Source organism: Bubalus bubalis, chromosome 6 (genome assembly GCF_019923935.1).
Source record: "Bubalus bubalis isolate 160015118507 breed Murrah chromosome 6, NDDB_SH_1, whole genome shotgun sequence".
NCBI lineage: Eukaryota > Metazoa > Chordata > Mammalia > Artiodactyla > Bovidae > Bubalus > Bubalus bubalis.
In genome coordinates this window covers 6,913,175-6,934,135 of record NC_059162.1, presented here as the reverse complement: position 1 = coordinate 6,934,135, position 20,961 = coordinate 6,913,175, and the positions used below count along the sequence as shown (strand labels likewise).

The window sequence follows — 20,961 nt, the reverse complement described above, 5'->3', positions numbered from 1 at the left end:
GGGAGGTTAAGACCAGTCACACAAAACTGATGTGCGGGCTCAGTTTCAATGGCGCGCTTTTCATTTCCTCGGGCTACCTAATACATTCGCTTGCATTTTCTATTTGTGTGTGTGTGCTTATTTATGCAAAAGTAAATGGGCCTGCTTCATGTGCATGGGACGTAAACCACGATAAAACAGAAAAGACGGTCAGGGCCCTGCGTATCTGGCCAACTCTTAGGCCCCTGCTTATCTGGCCAACTCAAGACGAAACAGCAGCCCCAGGTCAGAGGACACGCCAGGCCCGCCCCTGGTGTTCCGCGCTTTCGATTGCGTTGGCCAACGCGCTTTCGCAATCCTCCGTGTGGGAGGTCGGAAATCAGCCACCCGATGACACAGCTCCCCGACTAACTCTGCGGTCCATTTCGGGAAAGAGGGGAAACGCCCCGAGCCGCGAGGCCACTGGGCTGACTAGGAGCCACGGGAGGGGCCCTCGAGGGACAACGCGGTGAAGTCAGGGCGCTTAGAACCTGGCCAGTATACCTTCGCGGGCCTCGGGCCTCTCCCCCTCCAGCGGACGCAAAGGACACCCCTCCCGGCCGCAGGGCCCTGGGGGGCGGGGCCGCTTGCTGACAGGACTCCGCGCCGTCCCCATTGGGCCGGAGGATGAGTGACGCGAAGGCCCCGCCCCTCCTCTCCCGGCGCTCCTCCCCGCGTCCTCCGTGTCGCCTGCGCTCAGGGAGCTGACGTGTCGGGGAGACGGGTTGCGGCTCCTCCCCGCGCGGCAGCCACTCGTCGCGAAGACGGAGGGGCGGGGTGGCCGGGGCCGGCGCTCCCCCTGGCCCCAGCTCCCGGCCCGCCCCGCCGCCCCGGCCCCCCGGATGAAGGTATATATTAGGAGCTGGCGCTGGACGCAGATGAGTGGCCGCGCCGAAGGAGCCGGAGCCGGGCGGAGCTGCGGTCGCGCCGAGAAAGGTGAGGGGCGCCCAGCCCAGTCGCTGTCTCCTTCTCCCGCCATCCTGGAGTAGACGGCTGGGGCGGTGGGGGGCCGGTGCCGCCACGCACACGCTTCCGAGGCCTCGCGCGCGACGTGGACACGCGGTGCACGTACGTGCACAGAGCCGGCGTCTGGGCACACGCGGAAGATCCCGCCTCACACCCACACCGCCTTCTGTGCCCCGTGGCGCTTCTCAGCCCCGGCTACGTAGCCGGGAGCGCTGGCGTGAGGGGGCCCCAGAAGGGCAGGGTCTGGAATCGGGGGCTTGTCATGCGGTTGGGAGTGGAGCCTTACCTGGACCTGGACGGGGGCCTTGAGGTTCTCAGGCAGGGGACTTAGGCCAAGCTTGGGGTGGGATCCCACAGTGGGGAGAAGTCGTTGCAACTGTCCCATGGGAGCGAGTTGGGGTGTCTTGAGTATATGAGGGAAAGACTCTGAAAGCGTTGACAGTACAGTAAGGATTCGAGTTACCTGTGGAGGACCTGAGAGTGGAACAAAACCTACTTGCCGCTTTTGTTTTAATACTGGTAATGGGAAAGGGTTGAAATTTCTGGCTTTCCCCTGGCTTGGCCAAGCAGAAAGATGGGATTGGAGGGTTTAGAGCACACATGTGCTGAACATATGGTTTCCTGAAGATTTTATTAAGTTTGGCCTGACCCTATGCTATATTTATTTTTACGTGGCTTACGATATCTGAAACCAGGTAATAGTGATTATGATACTATATATATGTTATTATGTAGTGCCTTTAGTTTAAGGTCTTTGTGGTGAAATTAGAAAAATGAAGGCAGTTTCTATTCCTTCACTGTTGCTGGACTGGCTCCCTTAGCTAAGGCTAACAAAGATTTAATATGCCATGCTGTGGAGTATTTATAGGATTCGATGGTTATGGCCCCTGTGTTTTTCTAAAGGTTTGAGAGGTTTACTTACCAATTTGGGAGGCATAATATAGCAGCAGAGATAGGAGTAGGAAGGAAAGCAGAAAAGGAGCGTGAAGTGCTAGATATCTTTTATTCCTGCCTGCATGTGTTCAGTCGGTCAGACTCTTTGGGACCCCATGGACTGTAACCCACCAGGCTCTTCTGTCCATGGAATTTTCCAGGCAAGAATACTGGAGTGGGTTGCCATTTCCTTCTCCAGGGATTCTTCCCAACCCAGGGATTGAACCTGTGCCTCGTACATTGGCAGGCAGATTTTTCACCCCTGAGCCACCTGGGAAGGCCAGATATCTTTTATGCTATGCTAGTTTAAATTCCAATAAAGGTATATTTACTTCCCTCATAGCTCAGTTGGTAAATCATCTGCCTGCACTGCAGGAGACCCAGGTTCGATTCTTAGGTTGGGAAGATCCCCTGGAGAAGGAAATGCAACCCACTCCAGTATGCTTGCCTGGAGAATCCCATGGACAGAGGAGCCTGGCGGGCTACAGTCCATGGGGTTGCAAGAGTCGGACACAACTTGGTGACTAAACCACCACCAAACCACCACCACCAAAGGTATATTTGATAATGGTGGACTACTACAAATAATGTCATTGTTATTGATACCGGTGCATTGGTATGGGCATATCGGAAATTTTGTCATAATTTATAGATCTTCAACTTTTTCAGACTTTGGTTGTCAAAATAAAAATCCTAATCTAGTCTCTTATTCACTGCTGCTTACCATTACACACGTGCACACACCTATTATCAGAATCAATGGAGGAAGTGCTATGCTTTTTGTGGCATGGAGGTGCTTATATCTGGTTCCTCCTGTGAAGTTCCTCTCCTGCTGTCCTGCACGTTTCCTTCCTCTTCCATGACGGCATATGAACTGTCTTGCACAGAGAGTCAGGTATAAGAACATCAAATGTGTCTATATTTCTGAATAAAGAAAGTCCAAATTACTTCTTTTTCTTGCCATCTCTGTTTTACACACACACACATACATGCATAGACATCTACACAAAGATAACAGAGTCTTTTTTTCTCCTGTGAGGCAATACAGCATGATGGTTAAGAGCATGCAGTTAGGAGTCAGGCTGTCAGGATTTGAGTCCTAACTATCACTCTCCTGGTTTTGGACTGTCGGCAAGTTATCTCTGTGGCTCGGTTTCTTCCTCTGTAAAGTAATCGCAATAACAGGACCTAAGGGTTGTTTTGAGGGTTAAGTGAACAGCTGTCTATAAAGCCGTTAGAACTGTGTTTCTGTATATCTTAGTGTTTGTTGTTATTGCCCCTTCAGGGGACACCCAGATGTAGGTTTTCTTAACCTGAGTTCGTAAATGGTGTTTGATGCTTAATAGTCTTCATCAGGTAGCGAGGATTATTAATCCCACTTTACCGGCAAAAGGGAACAGTGAAAATAAGCAATTTAACTGAGCTGCAGAATTCTGCTCTGAACTACCTTTTACTATTCTTAGAGGAGAAGATAGTTGGCTTTTTCTTTGGTAACTACTTTCCCTCCGTCCTTTATATCTAAGTAATTATAATGCAGTGATGATTCTTTACAGTATGTCTCAAATCATCCTTCTCACTTTTATTTCCTCTGCAACAAATCTGGTTCCTCTTTGGTTTTTCATACCTGCAGATGTGTTTTAATTTGTTTTCCTGCTTCTAGTTGTCTCTCCTTACAGTCTCTTTTGTGTGATGCTCTTTTCTCTCATGTCTCTGAAGCAGGGTTGCCCAGCCCTGTTAATAATCTGTGTTGGCTTCCTGTTACTTCGGTTAGATCTAAATTCCTTTGCTTAGTTTGCAGGGCCCTTCACATGTCAGCCCTACCTTAAATCATTTCCCATCATTCTACATAAAACTTGAACTTTCTTGCTGCTCTCTGTCCTGTTCATGTGTACTTCTTGTGGACACCAGGCTCTGCTTATTTCCTTGTTGTTGTTGTTTTTAGTCACTAAGTCATGTCCAACTTTTTTGGACCCTGGGTACTGTAGCCCGCCAGGCTCTTCTACCCATGGGATTTCCTACGCAGAATACTGGAGTGGGTTGCCATTTCCTTCTCTAGGGAATCATCTTGGCCTAGGATTTGAACCCATGTCTCCTGCTTGGCAGGTGGATTTTTACCACTGAGCCACTTGGGAAGCCCACTTATTTCCTAATCTTATCTATATAATCTATGCTCAACCCTTGAGGCACAGCTAGATCATGCTTCCTTTGTGAACCCTTTCTGGATAATGCCTGTCTTCTCTTGCATTTATCTGTATTAGGTAAGTAAACTAAATATTTCCTCATTCTCTTTTTATTGTATGAAATTTAACATTTTGCTGGATTATCATGGAATACTCTTAAAAAGCATTGTCTTATCCCTTGATTGTTTTGTGTATATTGCTTGTCCTTTAGGGTTCAATTCTTAGTAAAGATGGTGGACTTAATTTACTCCTTCTTTGCAGAAGTTGCTTTTGAGATAAAATTGTATTTTTTTATGACTGTATGTGTTTCTGTCTCCTTGATATTGTTGTATTCTGAATTCTCTATTTCTGTTCTTAGAGATAAAAGGAGAAAGGTTGAAAATATTAAGCAGTTAGGTATTTCAGTAGTAGGTTAGTGGTCAGAGGAGTGTAAAGAGGCAGCTAGAGCCCTGGAATCAGACTGCCTATATTCACACCCCAGCTGCAAGAGTCAGCTGGGTGCTTTGCTTCTCTGTGCCTTGGTCTTCTCACCTGTAAAGTAATGATAATAATAGTATTTCTGTCATGTGTGTTGTGCTCAGTTGCTCAGTCACGTCCGACTCTTTTGCGACCCCATGGACTTTAGCCTGCCACGCTCCTCTGTCCATGCTGTTTTCCAGACAAGAATACTGGAATGGGCTGATAGTTCCAATTCCAGTAAACAGGGTAAAACACTTCATTAGGTTAGCATAAAATTTAAGTTATGCCTTTCTTTGGTTTATTTCTTATTTTCTATCCCAGTAAATATTTATGTTCAGTTTTCAGGTTGGCCAGGGCCGTGGGATAGCCAAGAATAAATTGCTATATAACAGGCAAAGATAAAGGGCCATGTGTGTTGTGCTGAGGTGTGCTTAGTTGCTTCAGTGGTGTCTTGACTTTTTGCGACCCCATGGATTGTAGCCTGCCAGGCTCCTCTGTCCATGGGATTTTCCAGGCAAGAATCCTGGAGTGGGTTGCCATTTTCTTCTGCAGGGGATCTTCCTGACACAGGGATTGAACCTGTGTCTCTTGCGTCTTCTGCATCACCAGGTGGTTCCTTTACTACTGCACCACCCTATTGAAAATAAAATGAGACCACGTAAGCAAAGTACTTGGTGCAGTGCCTGATATATAAGAATAATTAACATTGTTTTACAAGTTTGGTCTCTTATGAGTGTGATCATGACGGAAAAGCAAAATTTCCTTAACATCAAGTGTTTAATTATTATTTATTTTAATTTTACTAAAAAAATTTTTTTTGTCTGTGTTGTGCTGCTTGCGGGATCTTACTTCCCCAAGTAGGGATTGAACCTGAGCCCCAGCAGTGAAAGCACTGAATCTTAACCACCAGGGAACTCTCAAGGTTTTTTTTTTAATGTACTCATTTTTAGCAGGAAAAATTTCCTTAGGTTTCAATTTGGACTTTGACCTGCTGTTGATTCCTTTTCTCTTTCAGGTTTACAGGTGCAGAAATTACACCTCTGTTATCACAAAACTTGGCTATTAGAGCATTATGAATGTTAATGACCTCAAACTCAGGTTGTCCAAAGCTGGGCAGGAACACCTGCTGGATTTCTGGAATGAGTTGGAGGAGGCCCAACAGGTAGAACTTTATGCGGAGCTCCAGGCCATGAACTTCCAGGAGCTGAACTTATTTTTCCAAAAGGCCATTGAAGGATTTAACCATTCCTCCCAGCCAGAGAAAGTGGATGCACGGATGGAACCTGTCCCTCGAGAGGTGCTGGGCAGTGCCACCAGGGATCAAGATCAGCTGCAGGCCTGGGAAAGTGAAGGTACTGAGCCTGGAAAGATGAGCTGTAAGGTTTTTTATGAGATATACCATTTAATGGATTTAAACCCACTAAAGTATCTTGAGTAACATCACTAATATTTTGACTTCCCTAAGACAAACCAGGTGACGGATCCAGAAGTGACAGATTGTGTGGCCAGGACACTGGGGCTCCTGTTGCCAGTCCCTCCATTCTCTTTTCATTTCTGGTGCCTCAATTCAGTCGCTCAGTTGTATCCAACTCTTTGCGACCCCATGAACCGCAGCATGCCAGGCCTGCCTGTCCCTTACCAACTCCCGGAGTTTACCCAGACTCATGTACCTAGTTCATGGCTTTTCTCCTTCAAGTCCAAAATTAACTCCAGTCTCTTTCCTTTCTCATTATCTGTACTACTATTAGTTTTCCCTTCCTGGAGCACAAGCTAAATGTTTCAGTTCAGGCTGGTTTACTCCTAAAACCTTCCCTAACCCAGCCCTAGCCAGTGTATCTAGTCTTGTCTTTTATGTTTCTCTCCGATTTTACTGCCCCACACATTTCAGCTGGAACCCATAATTCATCTTTCTCTGAACATTCTGTTATGCCTTTCCTGCCTTTGCTGGTGCTTGTCCTTAGCTGCGTCTGGCCGTTGCACCTTCTCTGTGTGACTGGATCTCCTTGTGAGGCTGCCCGTCTCCTGGAGCTGTGTAGTTCGGTGGCTCATTCTCCATGGATCATCACACATAGTATTTGGTCCATCCCCCTTTTCAGCATCCCAGGCTGGAGTTATTTGTGCACGCTTTTCTTTCTTTCATTCTTTCTTATACGGGTTGTTTATGTCTGCCTTCATTGTCACGATGTAAACTTTTAAAGAGCAGCCCATGTCCTCGTTTCTATGTATATCCATAGTATTTAGAACAGTATTTTGCAGTTATAACTTGATTGATAAATGTTTCCTGAATTAGTCCAGTGCTTTTTCCTCTAAAGAGTATTGTAAAATCTGTCCCCATAACGAGTACTAATGAATGCTTTTGAAAATGGTAAAATAACTAAAATTTAGTTTTTCTTTTGGTGGGGTTAAGAACTGTGGTTTTTATAATCTACTACTCTGTAAGTTCAAGTGACTAAATGTTGAAGCCCAGCCCTTGAGTATTTGTTCATGCTTCTTGGCATATCTGGACCTTATTTCCTCAGCTGTAGAAAGAACAGGCTGGAGTAATACTTTTCTTTCCTTTTTAAAAATACATTACTGTATGGCAAAAATATTAATAATATCAAAGTAACAGAAATAACTGTAGAGAAGTTGCTGATAACCTCATCATATCTGTGCTTTTATTTTCCCCCATTGCCACCTAGTAGTTAGTAATATACATATTTACTTTTATGGATATAATTTATAGCCTGTATTCACAGTATACTGTGGCTATTTTTATTTTGTCTTTTGCTCTTTGGCACTCTCTGCATCTTCCCAGAAAAGAAACATAACTACTGTTATCAACCTTCTTCTGTACCATTATCTTCATGTCTTTCTCTGGGCTTACAGATTTACTCTTTTTCAAACTGTATTCCAGAGACCTCTAGGGTTTTGGCTGCTGATGAGACTGTTTCATGTGGGAAGGGCAGGAACAGATGCTAAACAGTAGGTCTCCAACCCCTTCATGTCCCCACTCCAGGAGCAGTTCTACTTTGACTTATTTTGATACATAAATAAAGCTTGATACCTGAGATTTTATTTAAAAGGGCTTGGAAATTAAAAACATTGAAATAATTGGATGATCTTCAGGGAGGGCCCTTTCAGATTTTAAAATGTTTGTTAGTGTCTAATGTAACTTCTCACTTAGAACAGGGCTCTGCCACTAAGATGTGAGGGGGACTTGCAGGCGGATCCTTCTGAATGGAGGACTGTGCTGACCCTCTGACGCTCACTAACTTTGGATTCATTACTCCTTCTCTCCCTCCCTGGGTTGCAGAAAGGCTTCTACTTCAGACCAAAAGCCACACAAGGCCTTTCTTACCCTCTGGTATGCCAGCTGCCTATATTTCTCCTTGTGGTTTTATGGGGATAAAGCCTTAGAATTAACTCTTTGGAAAGATAAAACTTTGACCTTGCATAATGGGGACCATGAGCAGCAATGAAGACTTCGTATACTTGGAATCTCTGTATAATTTAATTCTTCTTATGTTGGAATCTATGGAACAAGCCCAGTGACCTTTCATTTAAATTAAAATCCGGAACGGTTACAAGCAACTCTAGCCTAAGAAAGTACAAAGCAAACTTCCTTTTGGCTTACTGTCAAGGGAGCAATAGTTAATTGTGGCTTCAGCAGTAGGGGTGGAGAAGGAGACTTTGGAACAGACGTTACATCCTTTTCGCTTGGAAACTACCATATGTGTGCAAAGTTTGTAACAAAATGAAGTTTCTTCAGTAAGTTATCTAAGGAAAGAGTTCCATTGCAAAGATTAGGATGCTTTATTTCAGACAGTTGCTGCTGCTAAGTCACTTCAGTTGTGTCCGACTCTATGCGACCCCATAGACGGCAGCCCACCAGGCTTCCCCGTCCCTGGGATTCTCCAGGCAAGAACACTGGAGTGGGTTGCCATTTCCTTCTCCAGTGCATAAAAGTGAAAAGTGAAAGTGAAGTCGCTTAGTCCTGTCCGACCCTCAGCGACCCCATGGACTGCAGCCTACCAGGCTTCTCCATCCATGGGATTTTCCAGGCAAGAGTACTGGAGTGGGGTGCCATTTCCTTCTCCATTTCAGACAGTAGAGTACTGATAATTGTATCAAAGACAACTGGGCCCCAGCCCCCGCATCCTTGCTGCCCCTGCCCCATCCCAGTGCCCCAGGAGAGGGAAAGTAAAAGTATTCTACAGTAATGTCAGAGTGTCTGGTGACTACTGACATCAGACATTTTAACACCTAGGGTGGAAAATTATTGCTGAAGGATGAATACGTAAGTGACCAATGTGGTCCTTACTGAAGAGAGTCCTTGTTTTAATTTAATTCTTGAAGCACAGAAAATGAAAAGTAGAAGAGTCTGAAAAATCTCTATCTTATAAACTCAGATCTTGAAAGAAGTAATTTAGAAGCTTCAATGAGAATATTATTTTAGAAAGGATACTTGCTCTGGAAAAATATATTTGCTTAAAAAATTCCATTCTTTATTAAAAGCCACCCATGCTTAAACTGAACACAAAGCAGTCTTCTAACTTTGTTATAATAAATTAGTAGTCAGTGTTAGCCTTTTTTTTGCCTATGAGACATTAAAAAAATTAATTTATATAGCATTGTGGCAGAAAAGTAAATGGATTGTTTAGAAAAAATGTATTAATAACATTATTTCTTCTACATTTTCTGAAATGTAGTGCTCTGATATTTCTAATAGATTTGTTTTATTTTAAAAGTCACACATATTTTGGAGAGGTTGGAAAATACTAAGAATTACAAGAGAAAAAAGATAAATCTCTTCTGTCTCACAATCCAGAGATACTCACTAGTAATATTTTATAGTATTTTCTTATATACACACACATACATTAGGTTCATAGTTTATGTATAGTCATGTAGCCTGCCTAAGAATTTGTTATTATGAAGAAACTTCAAGCGTATTTGGAAACAGATATTTGGGGACAAAAAAATAGTATAATGAAATTCCACATATATATCACCTTAATTAAATAATTTTCAAAATTCTGCTTCATATATCCCTCTTATTTTTCTCTGCTATAGTATTTTAAGGCAAATTGCAAACATTATGTTATTTTTATCCTCATAAAGTTTAGTATGCATCTCTTAAGTACAAGGACATTTTCTTCCCCTAATTACAATGCCATCATTATACCTAATGAAATGTATAATAATCCCCCAGTATCTAAAACCAGTTCAAATAGAGATTTCCCTTGGTCTACTTTTCATTCTTAATATTTTGGGGAAATAGTTAATCTATAAAATAATTGTTTAACCTGTGAAATGTGATTAAAAATGAAACTCTTAGAACAGCTCCTCTTTCTTGTATCGTCTTCCTTTGTTTGCACCAGTTGATTAGCTTATTTACCCCACCACTTGTCCCCACCGCCGACAGTTTAGACAGAAAATTCTGAGGATGCTCTATTTCAGAAGCACCTGTGCTAGCCTCTTTGTTTCAGGCACATGCCCAAATCAAAGAGTATGTTTGAGAGGAACTAGTCCAAGCAGGAAGTCATCCAGGAAGCAGTTGACCTGGGAGAGGCTGCTGTAAACTCCTCTCTGTTTGCTGTAAGTGTTACTAGGAAAACTGTTCAGACTCTGTTGGGCCCACATGCCTGACTCTCTGAGGAGAGAGCTCTACCCGTGTCCTGGAAATTGCTCACTCTGGCTTGATTTCTTTCCTCTTTTCTTTTTAAACCTGTGATTTGATGTGTGTTAGGTCCTGACCTCTGTGGGAAGGTAATTAACTCTCATGTTGTATAATGAAAAGATGGGAAGGATGATATAGTACTGTATTTTTCAAGTTTTTTTCCCATATTTTTGTGAAAGTTTTGAAATAAATGTTCATAATTTCCTAATTGTCACATGGGTTAAGTACGTTTTAAGGCTGTTTATAAAAACAGTCAACATTTTTCAGATAGGTGCAGTGCTGCCTGTATAGAATTAACGTCGTGACACATACAGTTTGAAATCGTGTGTATTGCCATGTAACTACGAGGCTTACAGAATTTTATTGGCCTACTTAATTTCAAGAAATATTTGGTCTGTCATAAAGCAGATACTAATTTATGCACTACACACTTTTGGTAAACAATGCAGTTTTATTGCAGTAACATGGATCAAGTAGATGAATACTTCAGCTCGGCAGGATTTGATATTGTTAACAACAGCTATAGCTGCATTTAGTTCTGGAATTGCAGCTGGCTTTAGTACTCTAGGGACTGCTTTCTTTCCTCTTGTTTTTCTCTGTCTGCTCATGAGTCAGATGTATAAACAGGAAGAAGTTAATGCAGACACCTTTTTGTCACAAATATTTATGAATTGTGTTATAGTTCATTAGAACAGTTGTGGCTAGCTGGAGATGAGTTGTAAATGTAGACCTGCCGGTAAATGTACACCTGGCAAGCATGGTGTCAGTGCTGTTTTTCAGACATAGTGATTATGTGGGTTATCAGGTCCTCAGGTAGAAAGAAGAATTAGAGAAAGTATGGAGAAAGAATTGGACATGTAAAGCAACTATCCTTCAATAAAAAATTACTTAATTAAAAAAAATAAATAGATGAAAAAATCAGAGAAAAGAATTGGAGAAAGTGTGGCATTGGAGGGCTTAGGAAACAAACACATGCCATTTATTTGAATGAAGGAAGAGGCCACTACCAGCTGTTGGTTTGCAAAGCTTTAAAACAGAACCATTTGGAAATCTGGAATGAAGCAGTGGTTTAGGGAACTGATTCAAGGAAGAGAAAAGGTTATGCAGTGATAATTTTGATAACTTGCTAGAACCTGGGGAAAGTGCCGATTGATGTTGGGTGGCCATCAGGCGAGCGAGAGCTGAGACAGGGAAGTGACTCTGGAGGTGTGGCTCTTACCTTTTATGGGTAAGGGGGCTGAGAGGAATAATGTAACTTTGGACTGAAGGTGAAAGTGAAAAGTCAGGAGGGATGACTAGAAGCACATTAACAGTTTGTTGTTTAGTTGCTAAGTCATGTCCGTTTCTTTTGTGACACCATGGACTGTAGCTCTGCAGGCTGCTCTGTCTATGGATTCTCCAGGCAAGAATACTGGAGTGGGTTACCATTTCCTTCTCCAGGGCATCTTCCTGACCCAGGGATCAAACCTGTGTCTCCTACCTCGGCAGGCAGATTCTTTACCAGTGAGCCACCAGGGAAGCCACATTAATAGTACAACAACTTAAAACACATGTGCTCTATAAAGAAAATAGTACAAAAAGAACAAAGATCTTTGTGTCCAGAATATTTATCTGGGACTTTTGCAGAACACATTTAGAAATATTTTTGGTTCAACACCTTTGGTGGTATATGAGGGTTGAGACGGTAGTAGTAATAGTGTTAGTCGTTCAGTTGTGTCTGATTCTTTGCGACCCCATTGACTGTAGCCCACCAGGCTCCTCTGTCCACAGGATTCTCCAGGCAAGAATACTGGAGTGGGTAGCCATTTCCGTCTCCAGGGGATCTTCCTGACCCTGGGATGGAACCCGGGTCTCCTGCATTGCAGGCGGATTCTTTACCTAATGAGCCACCAGGGAAGCCTGAGGTACTATTGAAAAACTTTTTTTTTTTGGTCTCACTTAATGTGATTAGAAGGAACTGTCTCAGATCTGCTGGGTTAAAATATGAACATATTGTATATGTATTATATCTGTTTGCTAAATTTTGAAGAATTCTGCATTCTGAAGTAAGCTTCTGAAATAAATCTAGTTTAGGTAAGGGTTTGTGGACCTGTAATTTTAGATAATGCTTTTTGGGTCAGCGACGGCAGAGTTAAATTTATTTCCTAGAAACCATGGTTTCTTTGGTAACTGAAGAAATAACCAAATGGAAAATGGTTTTCAGAACTGCTTTATATGGTTCCCTGTTCCCTTCAGATTGCTTCATCTCAGCCAGTCTTTGTTACATGGTGGTGGTAGGGCCTGTTTAAGGGCAACACAGAGCTGGAATGCTGTTAGAAATTCAGTCTTTGACATATTTTGCAGAATGTGGGCTCTTGGCCACCTCAGCAGCTTTTCCATGTAGGGTGATGGGTAAGATATTTAAGAAAAGGCAGCGCAACTTCTCATGAATTCAATGGAAGAGAGAAGGAGGGGCAGGAAGGCAATAGGAATGACAGTTATACAGCACCTAAAAGTTATGGCGCTGTATAATGTATCTGTTCAATGTTTGGATGTGATAAGAGACTGCTGGAGGCAGTGCAGTGTTGGTGAATAGGCCTGGAAGTCAGGTTCTAATCCTGATTCACACTGTTTAGCTGTGTGACCTTGGGCAAGATCCTTAACTCATCTGAGCCTATTATGTCTAAAAAGGGGGAAATTATACTTACCTCTTAGATTATAGTTACTGTAATAATTACTGGAGTCTAGCATTACTCTTGATATTTTATTTGCAAACTCTAATAAGGTACAGTGAAATGCTGTGGAGAAAACAAGGACAGTCTCATCATAAGCAAGGAGGAAAGAGAGAAGATTAGTTCTCAGGTAGCTAAGCTCTCTGCTTCATATCAAAGGTGAAAACTATGGAAATATCTAATGTGCTTTTAAATTTTTTGATTGAAAAAATTGCCAGAAAGTTCCTGCATAATATCCGTGGCTATGCTTAGTTACTAGTGAAGGCAGGTTGTAGAATCAGGATAGTTTTGATTTTATATTAGGTTTATTAAGAATATTTCTCTGAGTTCACAGTGTACTAGTATATTAGCTGTAGGAAAGCCTAGGGCTTCCCTGGTGGTTCAGGATGGTAAAGAATCTGTCTGCAGTGCAGGAGACCTGGATTTGATCCCTCTGTTGGGAAGACCCCTGGAAGAAGGGAATGGCTACCCACTCCAGCATTCTTGCCTGGAAGATTCCATGGACTGAGAAGCCTGGGGGGCTACAGTCTATGGGGTTGCGAAGTGTCAGACATGACTGAGCAACTGACACACACACACACAATATATCAAAAACATGTAAGACCAAAAAAGCCACACCCACACATAAAGCATGAAGTTGGTAATTTAGACAAAAAAAAAACCTGATACTGGCCACCACTGTCCCCTCTGTCTTGACCTACAGTTATGGATAGTGACCTGCCTCATTCACAGAATTTCTGACAAGTTTAATAAAAGTATGAAATTCATAAAATAGAACAAAACCTATCAAGCATTGCTTTATCACATTTGACTTTTTACAGCTTTTCTAGCTTCTCAGAGATCCACTCTATATGTTACCTCTTCCCGCAGGTTATTCTACGTTCTGGTGCTGAAACTGTCCACCTTAGAGAGATGAGGTAGTTCCTAGAAATGGTATATGGCAAGATTTTATTTTTGTTTTTTTTTTTTTTTTCAAATCCAAACTGAGAGCCTCTGTCTTTTAATACCATTTTTAGTTTTATTGTTTCACTTGCAGTTTCACAAGAACTCTGTGTTTCGCATCCTTCTGAGCTGCAGTAGATGGCCCATTCACAAAAAAGGCATTGTAAACAATTTTATTGAAGTATAATTACATGCAATAAAATGCACTAGTTTTATGAGTTTTTTAAAAAGTTATACATCTGTAAAACTACCACCCCAATCAAAATATAGAACATTTCCATCATCCCACAGAGTGTCCTAATGCCCTTCTGCAGGCACGTTCCCTAAGCTCATTCAGTTGAGTTTGGTTTCATACCCAGTGTCCTGACATCAGAGCCTGGCTTCTTAACCATCGTTCTATACTGCTTCCCCAACTCAGGATTTCTTGTCTTTCCATTTATTGGATGGTAGTCTCTCCAGTATATTTACATGCTAATTGATTAATCAGTTATTACTGATTGATTTGTAGGCTGGAGGTGATTTAATAGCATCATCATTCATCCTGAAGTCTGGGGATCTTCTATCCTTTTTCTTGACCTGCCACAACTAATAAGTTGTTAGGTGCTTGTAAAACATTTGCAACGTCTCTTGGTCTTTGCCTTCAACCTTATCAGAATAACAATTATTGGTTCATTACAGTATGTTATTAATTATCTGGTGTTTTGTTGGATTATATAAACTTCATTTTTTAATAATGAAAGTGTTTATAACAATGTAGTCATCCATGATTACTTGTGAATTCCTTGTTCTTATGCCTTATGCAGTTAGGGTGACTCTTTGCAGCTACCTTTGTATGTGTAACCCTAAAGTGTTGAATTATAGAATGATACAAGTGTTTTCTTTTTTAGGACTTTTCCAGATTTCTCAGAACAAAGTGGCAGTTCTTCTTCTAGCTGGTGGGCAGGGGACAAGACTCGGTGTTGCATATCCCAAGGGGATGTATGATGTTGGTTTGCCATCCCATAAGACACTTTTTCAGATTCAAGCAGAGCGTATCCTGAAGCTTCAGCAGTTAGCTGAAAAATATCATGGCAGCAAATGCATCATTCCATGGTAAGATATATCTCATTATGGGAGAGTGTCTGAACATATATTGGCATATAATATTCAAAATGCATATATACTTTATTCATAAGCAGAGGTGTTTCCTGTTACTACAGATTTTCTTGGGAGCTGTACTTTATATGTTGAAATCAATATGTATTATAGCTAGGTGGATAATCACTATAGCCTTAATGAGCAATATATACTTATTTCCAACTTTAACTCCCACCTGAGTACCTTTGGATCCTCAGAGGGTTCTCTCAGTCTTTAAACTTCATACTGATTGGTAGTTTGTCTGTGTACAGAGTTTGATTGAAAATAAGTTTCCCTCTGAAATTTGGAGGTATCGGTCTATTTTTCCAGCGTTGCTTTTGAGAGATCTGTTGCCATTCTGATTCTCAGTCTTTTTTTCTCCCTTTTTCCTCTGAAAGCATTTGGAGTCTCTTCTTTAGTAACTGAAATTTCATGATGATGTGTGGATCTGTTTCCAGTCACTGCTGTGGGCACTCAGTGGATTCTCTCACTCTAGAAACTCATGTCCTTAAGTATTGGGTTATCTTGTCCTCCTGAAACCTTTTGCCCCCACCCCCCCACCCCCCCCAAAAAATTATTTTGTTTTGTTTTTTTTCAAATCCAAACTGAGAGCCTCTGTCTTTTAATACCATTTTTAGTTTTATTGTTTCACTTGCAGTTTCACAAGAACTCTGTGTTTCGCATCCTTCTGAGCTGCAGTAGATGGCCCATTCACAAAAAAGGCATTGTAAACAATTTTATTGAAGTATAATTACATGCAATAAAATGCACTAGTTTTATGAGTTTTTTAAAAAATTTATACATCCGTAAAACTACCACCCCAATCAAAATATAGAACATTTCCATCATCCCACAGAGTGCCCTTCTGCAGGCACGTTCCCTAAGCTCATTCAATTGAGTTTGGTTTCATACCCAGTGTCCTGACATCAGAGCCTGGCTTCTTAACCATCGTTCTATACTGCTTCCCCAACTCAGGATTTCTTGTCTTTCCATTTATTGGATGGTAGTCTCTCCAGTATATTTACATGCTAATTGATTAATCAGTTATTACTGATTGATTTGTAGGCTGGAGGTCTACCCCCCCCCCAAAAAAAAAAACAAACCCTGAAAGCCTCACTGATTTCTCTGCTGTGGGCCAAACTTGGATTCTGTCTCTGCTTTTATGCCAGCTCCCCAGGGCCTATCTCAGCCATTGTTCATCTTCTGAACACCAAGAGATTATGGTAATTCTGCTCCGTTTTTTAAAAGGTTTTGATTTAGCTCTTGAATCTGTTTCTCAGAGCAGCTTTGGAAGTTGTCCTGTTTTGAGGGGGAAACCAGCTGTGTGTTTGAAATCCCTGAAGTAACTAATCTTGTTATTTTAGCCCCAGGCGACTAACAAAGCTCTGCTGGTTTCTCTGTCCTGCCTGGTCCAAGCTCAGATTCCTTACCACTGGCCTTTGCCCCAGATCAGCAAATACCCCCAGGAAAAGGCAGCTGCATATCTGAAGGTCTCCTTTGAAAGATTCTCACTATCTTAAATTTTAAGTTCTAATCCATGTTGCTTTTATAGCTCTCTGATGCCTTTAAAAATAGGCTTTTTATAATTACCTCAGCTTTTCTAGTTCTTAAGAAGGGTATTGGCCAGTTGTGGACTGTTTTTTGTGTTTTTTTTTTCATCTTGGTTCCCTTGGGGACTTTTGAGGGACATCTGTGTTTTAAGTGGCCAAAATTCTACTTACAAGCCTTAGTCTCCCAACTTTCATGTTGGATTTTCTTCTCTTTCTTTCTCCTCACAATTCAGTTTATTTTTCTTATGTGAAACAGTTTAGTCCCTTTTCATTTGACTCATGATGCCCAAAGATTTTGTGCCCAGAGTTCAAATATCCAGGATAATTTGTTAATCAGGCAGATACTGACTGTCCTGGGAAATTTTACAGTTTTCTTCATTTTTTGCATTTAACAGGTATTAAGTGAGTACCTGCCTTTAGGTGCTGGGAATATATCAGTAACCAAAACAGATAAAAATTGCTACTCACACATAGTTTACATTTCAGTAAGTAAGGGCAAAAGTTATTGTAATCGATAATTACAATTTTAGATAGACTTTTTTTCTCTTTTACTACATTGGCATGGGTTGGATTTTTGTGACAACAGTGTATACTTATACTTTTATGATTGTAAATAAAGGGTGAGCAGAGCCCAGATGTCATTTCAAAATTTTAGTAAAAAGAACCGTAAAAGGTAATTAGAATGTATTGCATTTATGCCTTTATCCCTTTTATTAGAATAGGAGAGATTTTGACTTAGACTATACTTTTCACAGAGTTCTGAAATGTTTTCTTGAGCCTCTGTTGCAGGTTCTCTGTTACAGGAAGTGTGTTTTAATATTGTGTTACAGAATTATTTTACAGCTCAAGTAGCAGAACTTTACTAAAACAGGCAGCAGATAGTATACTCCAGAGACATGGGAGCGGGCCAGCCCCCAAGGAGAGAGCACAGATTTATTTTATACATAAGGATTAATGAAGTTGCTAGAGGAAATTCCTGTTGGGTAGCAACCAATGCTGCCTTATTCAGGAAAGGGATGAAGGAAGTGAAAGCAATAAACAGTGCTCTCAAAAATTTTCTTTATCTTAGGAAATAAACTTTATTTTGCCCTAATTCACATAGCATTATTGCTTAGAAGATCTGCTTTTCTCTTGCAAGGTATATAATGACCAGTGGCAGAACAATGGAATCTACAAAGGAATTCTTCACAAAGCACAAGTACTTTGGTTTAAAGAAAGAGAATGTAATCTTTTTCCAGCAGGGAATGCTGCCTGCTATGAGTTTTGATGGGAAAATTATTTTGGAAGAGAAGAATAAGGTTTCTATGGCTCCAGGTTTGTAACTGTGCTTACTTAATGGTGAATAGAAATGGACTTAACACAGTTCATTAACTTTTTTTGTTTTTGAAGTGTGGTTGATTTACATAGTGTAGCTCATTAAGTTTTGATTTTTTTCACTATGGTGATTTTGATGTCAAAAATTAATATTTTGCTTAACATAATTAAATTTGTCAGTGATTTTAAAAAATGGAAATGCCCATGGGTGAAATGAATATGCTTTTATACTTCCTGTACTCTTGACAGCAATTTGAGCGTCATTCAGAGTATTTATTCTCTTTACTCAGTATTTTATATACAGTATTGTTCATAGCTTCATTACTTATCATAGTGAAAAATTGGAAACCATCTGCTGTTTAAAAAATGAGGCTAGATTGTTTATCTGTAGCATTCATTCTTAAACAGTATTAAAACAATCATTTGTAGATATCAAATGACGAAGTGAAATAGTTTTAGTAGGTTAAGTAAGAGGATGGAAAATACAGAACTCACAGATTCTCATCTGTGTGACTCACTTCTTGGAGAAAAGGGTGAAAGGAAATAAAAAATAGTATTTACAGTGATGCTCTGCAGATGTAGACTTTTATTTCATCTCAACTCTTTTTTTTTTAACCCCTACTTAATTCTTTTTAATTAATGGAAGAGTTTACTATTTTTAGCTTAGTTTTGTGAAGTTGTCCAATTTTTTTTGTCAACATTTAGGCTGTAACCGAGGTTGTTATGGAAGAAGTATATTAAAACAGCACTAAAAATAGATGGAGAAAGAAGAGGCTTTGACCTGTATTTAATTTAATTCACCATAGACCTTCATATTAATCTGCTTTCTTAACAAATCATTTGGTATAGATGGTCATATATTTTTATTATTGAGGTGAATGAAATTGGCAGTGTTGGGGCTGTAAATACAGAGCTAATTTGAATCATGCAAATAAAACTTGAAATGTTATAAAATAATCATTGCCTGATAAAGAATTTTATGTTTCACTGTGTATTATGGGCCAGATTGTTAAAAGGACTGTGTTAAAAGTATGTTCTTAAGGATTGCCTAGTCTTATATTAATAATGTTATTCTCTGTATACTTACGGTAAATTATCTTTGAAATCACATAGTATAACTGTTTGACCTCTGAATCCTTACTTATGGATACTCAGTTTTTGTTGGCCCTGTCATGTAAAACTGGTTTTTAGAGATCTTCTGCCCTGTTTAGAAACATTGAACTATATTTGACTTACCTTCATAATGAGTTTTGGTTTGCTACTAACAGGCAATTTTTTTTTTTTTCCCCAGATGGAAATGGTGGTCTTTATCGGGCTCTTGCAGCCCAGAATATTGTGGAGGATATGGAACAAAGAGGCATTTGGAGCATTCATGTCTATTGTGTTGACAACATATTAGTAAAAGTGGCAGACCCACGGTTTATTGGATTTTGCATTCAGAAAGGAGCAGACTGTGGAGCAAAGGTAATGCCTTTCTCAACTATAATGAGGCTTTATGTGGTCTTTCTCTTGTCAGTATATATGTTCCAGGAGTCAAGCTAGACTTTTTAGGGTGATGTGGATATTTTAGAACCATTCATCTTCTAAAGTAGCTGAATTGTCCCATACCTACTTTTTCTTTAATTTGTAGCATTTGATTCTATAAATAATGGTGTATACTTAGTTTATCGCAAGTAAGAGTTTACAGTATGTGAGGATGATTTGGAAGTACCTGGAAAAGTGAGTGGTCATCACTGGGTCTGGGATGGACTTAATAATATCAAGTTGTTGGATTCATTAATACCAAGTTTCTTCCTATGGCAAAGTTACCAGAGTAGTAAGTAAAAGAAATATGGTAGAAATAGCACATGAAGACTTCAGCAAGGCATTTGACAAGGTAACTCATGATAGTCTTGTGCATAAAGATGGAAATATGCAGACTGGGGGAAGGGAAGTTGCAGAGATTAAATAACTGCTTGAGTGACCACAAACATACTGATAATGAAATAGAGGGAGGTTTGTAATGCCATATAACAAGACTGTCCTTGCCATAGTAATTTTTAGCATTTTTTTCTTAGTTGCATGCTAAGTCGCTTCAGTCGTGTCTGACTCTGTGCGACCCCATAGACGGCATCCCACCAGGCCCCGCCGTCCCTGGGAGTCTCCAGGCAAGAAAACTGGACTGGGTTGCCATTTCCTCCTCCAATGCGTGAAAGTGAAGTCGCTCAGTTGTGTCCAACTCTTAGCGACCCCATGAACTGCAGCCTGCCAGGCTCCTCCGTCCATGGAATTTTCTAGGCAAGAGTACTGGAGTGGGGTGCCATCGCCTTCTCCTCTTAGTTGCATAGATGATAATGTAAGAGACTTGACTTTGTGACATGAAGGGCCTTAATAATACTTTTGGAAGATTTTAAAATGCTAATGTAAATATTACTTTCCTGGAAATCTGTAAAGGTATCAGGTCTCACTGAATTAAAGTATAACACAATCCTGATCAAAGTCCCAATGAGACTATACCGTGGACATTTGAAAAAATTATTGTAAAGTTTAGAAGAAACATGGAAAGACGACCAGGAAAATGTTGAAAAAATGATAATTAGAAAGGAAGAGCGTTAACAATCTATCAGCTATTAAAATGGGTTGTAAATAAAAAGTAACTAGGAGTGTAGTGCTGAAACCAGAATAGAATAACAGAATAATGGAACAGATAATCAGAAAAGAACTCACATATATATAAGAATGTACTGTACACAGAGGTGGCATTTCAAATCGTTGCAGGGAGATTAATGGGAAACTGGCTTAAAATAAACTAAGATGTCTCCCTCAGAGCTCATATCAAAATTGATTTCAAATGGATTACAAAGTGAAAAAACATAGAAGAAAGTTAAAAATAATTTTATTTATTTATTTACTGCAGTTAGGTGATTTACAGTATTGTTGGAATAATTTTATAATCGACATGAAGGGGGAACCTTTCTGCCAAAAGCAAAAGCCATGTATAGGTTTCTGACAAAAGCAAATTAAGTTACATATAAATTTTAAATATATGAATTTAAAAAGAAGTGCTGCCCTGTTGTTGGGAATGTAAATTGATACAGCTACTATGGAAGACGGTATGGAGATTTCTTAAA

At 40.4% G+C, this 20,961-nt stretch overlaps 1 protein-coding gene across 5 annotated transcripts in view; it reads left to right on the top strand.

Annotated features, from left to right (window-relative positions):
* The first annotated feature begins 704 nt into the window (after positions 1 to 704).
* Positions 705 to 20,961, top strand: part of UAP1 (UDP-N-acetylglucosamine pyrophosphorylase 1) — a 32,889-nt gene continuing 12,632 nt past the window's right edge. For all 5 annotated transcript variants that reach the window (XM_006054490.4, XM_006054489.4, XM_006054488.4 and 2 more), the window contains exons 1-5: positions 705 to 954; positions 5,572 to 5,908; positions 14,759 to 14,963; positions 17,676 to 17,851; positions 19,143 to 19,315. In XM_006054490.4, coding sequence (XP_006054552.1) covers positions 5,629 to 5,908; positions 14,759 to 14,963; positions 17,676 to 17,851; positions 19,143 to 19,315 — 834 coding nt within the window. In that variant the 5' untranslated portion in view covers positions 705 to 954; positions 5,572 to 5,628. The remainder of the gene's footprint in view (positions 955 to 5,571; positions 5,909 to 14,758; positions 14,964 to 17,675; positions 17,852 to 19,142; positions 19,316 to 20,961) is intronic.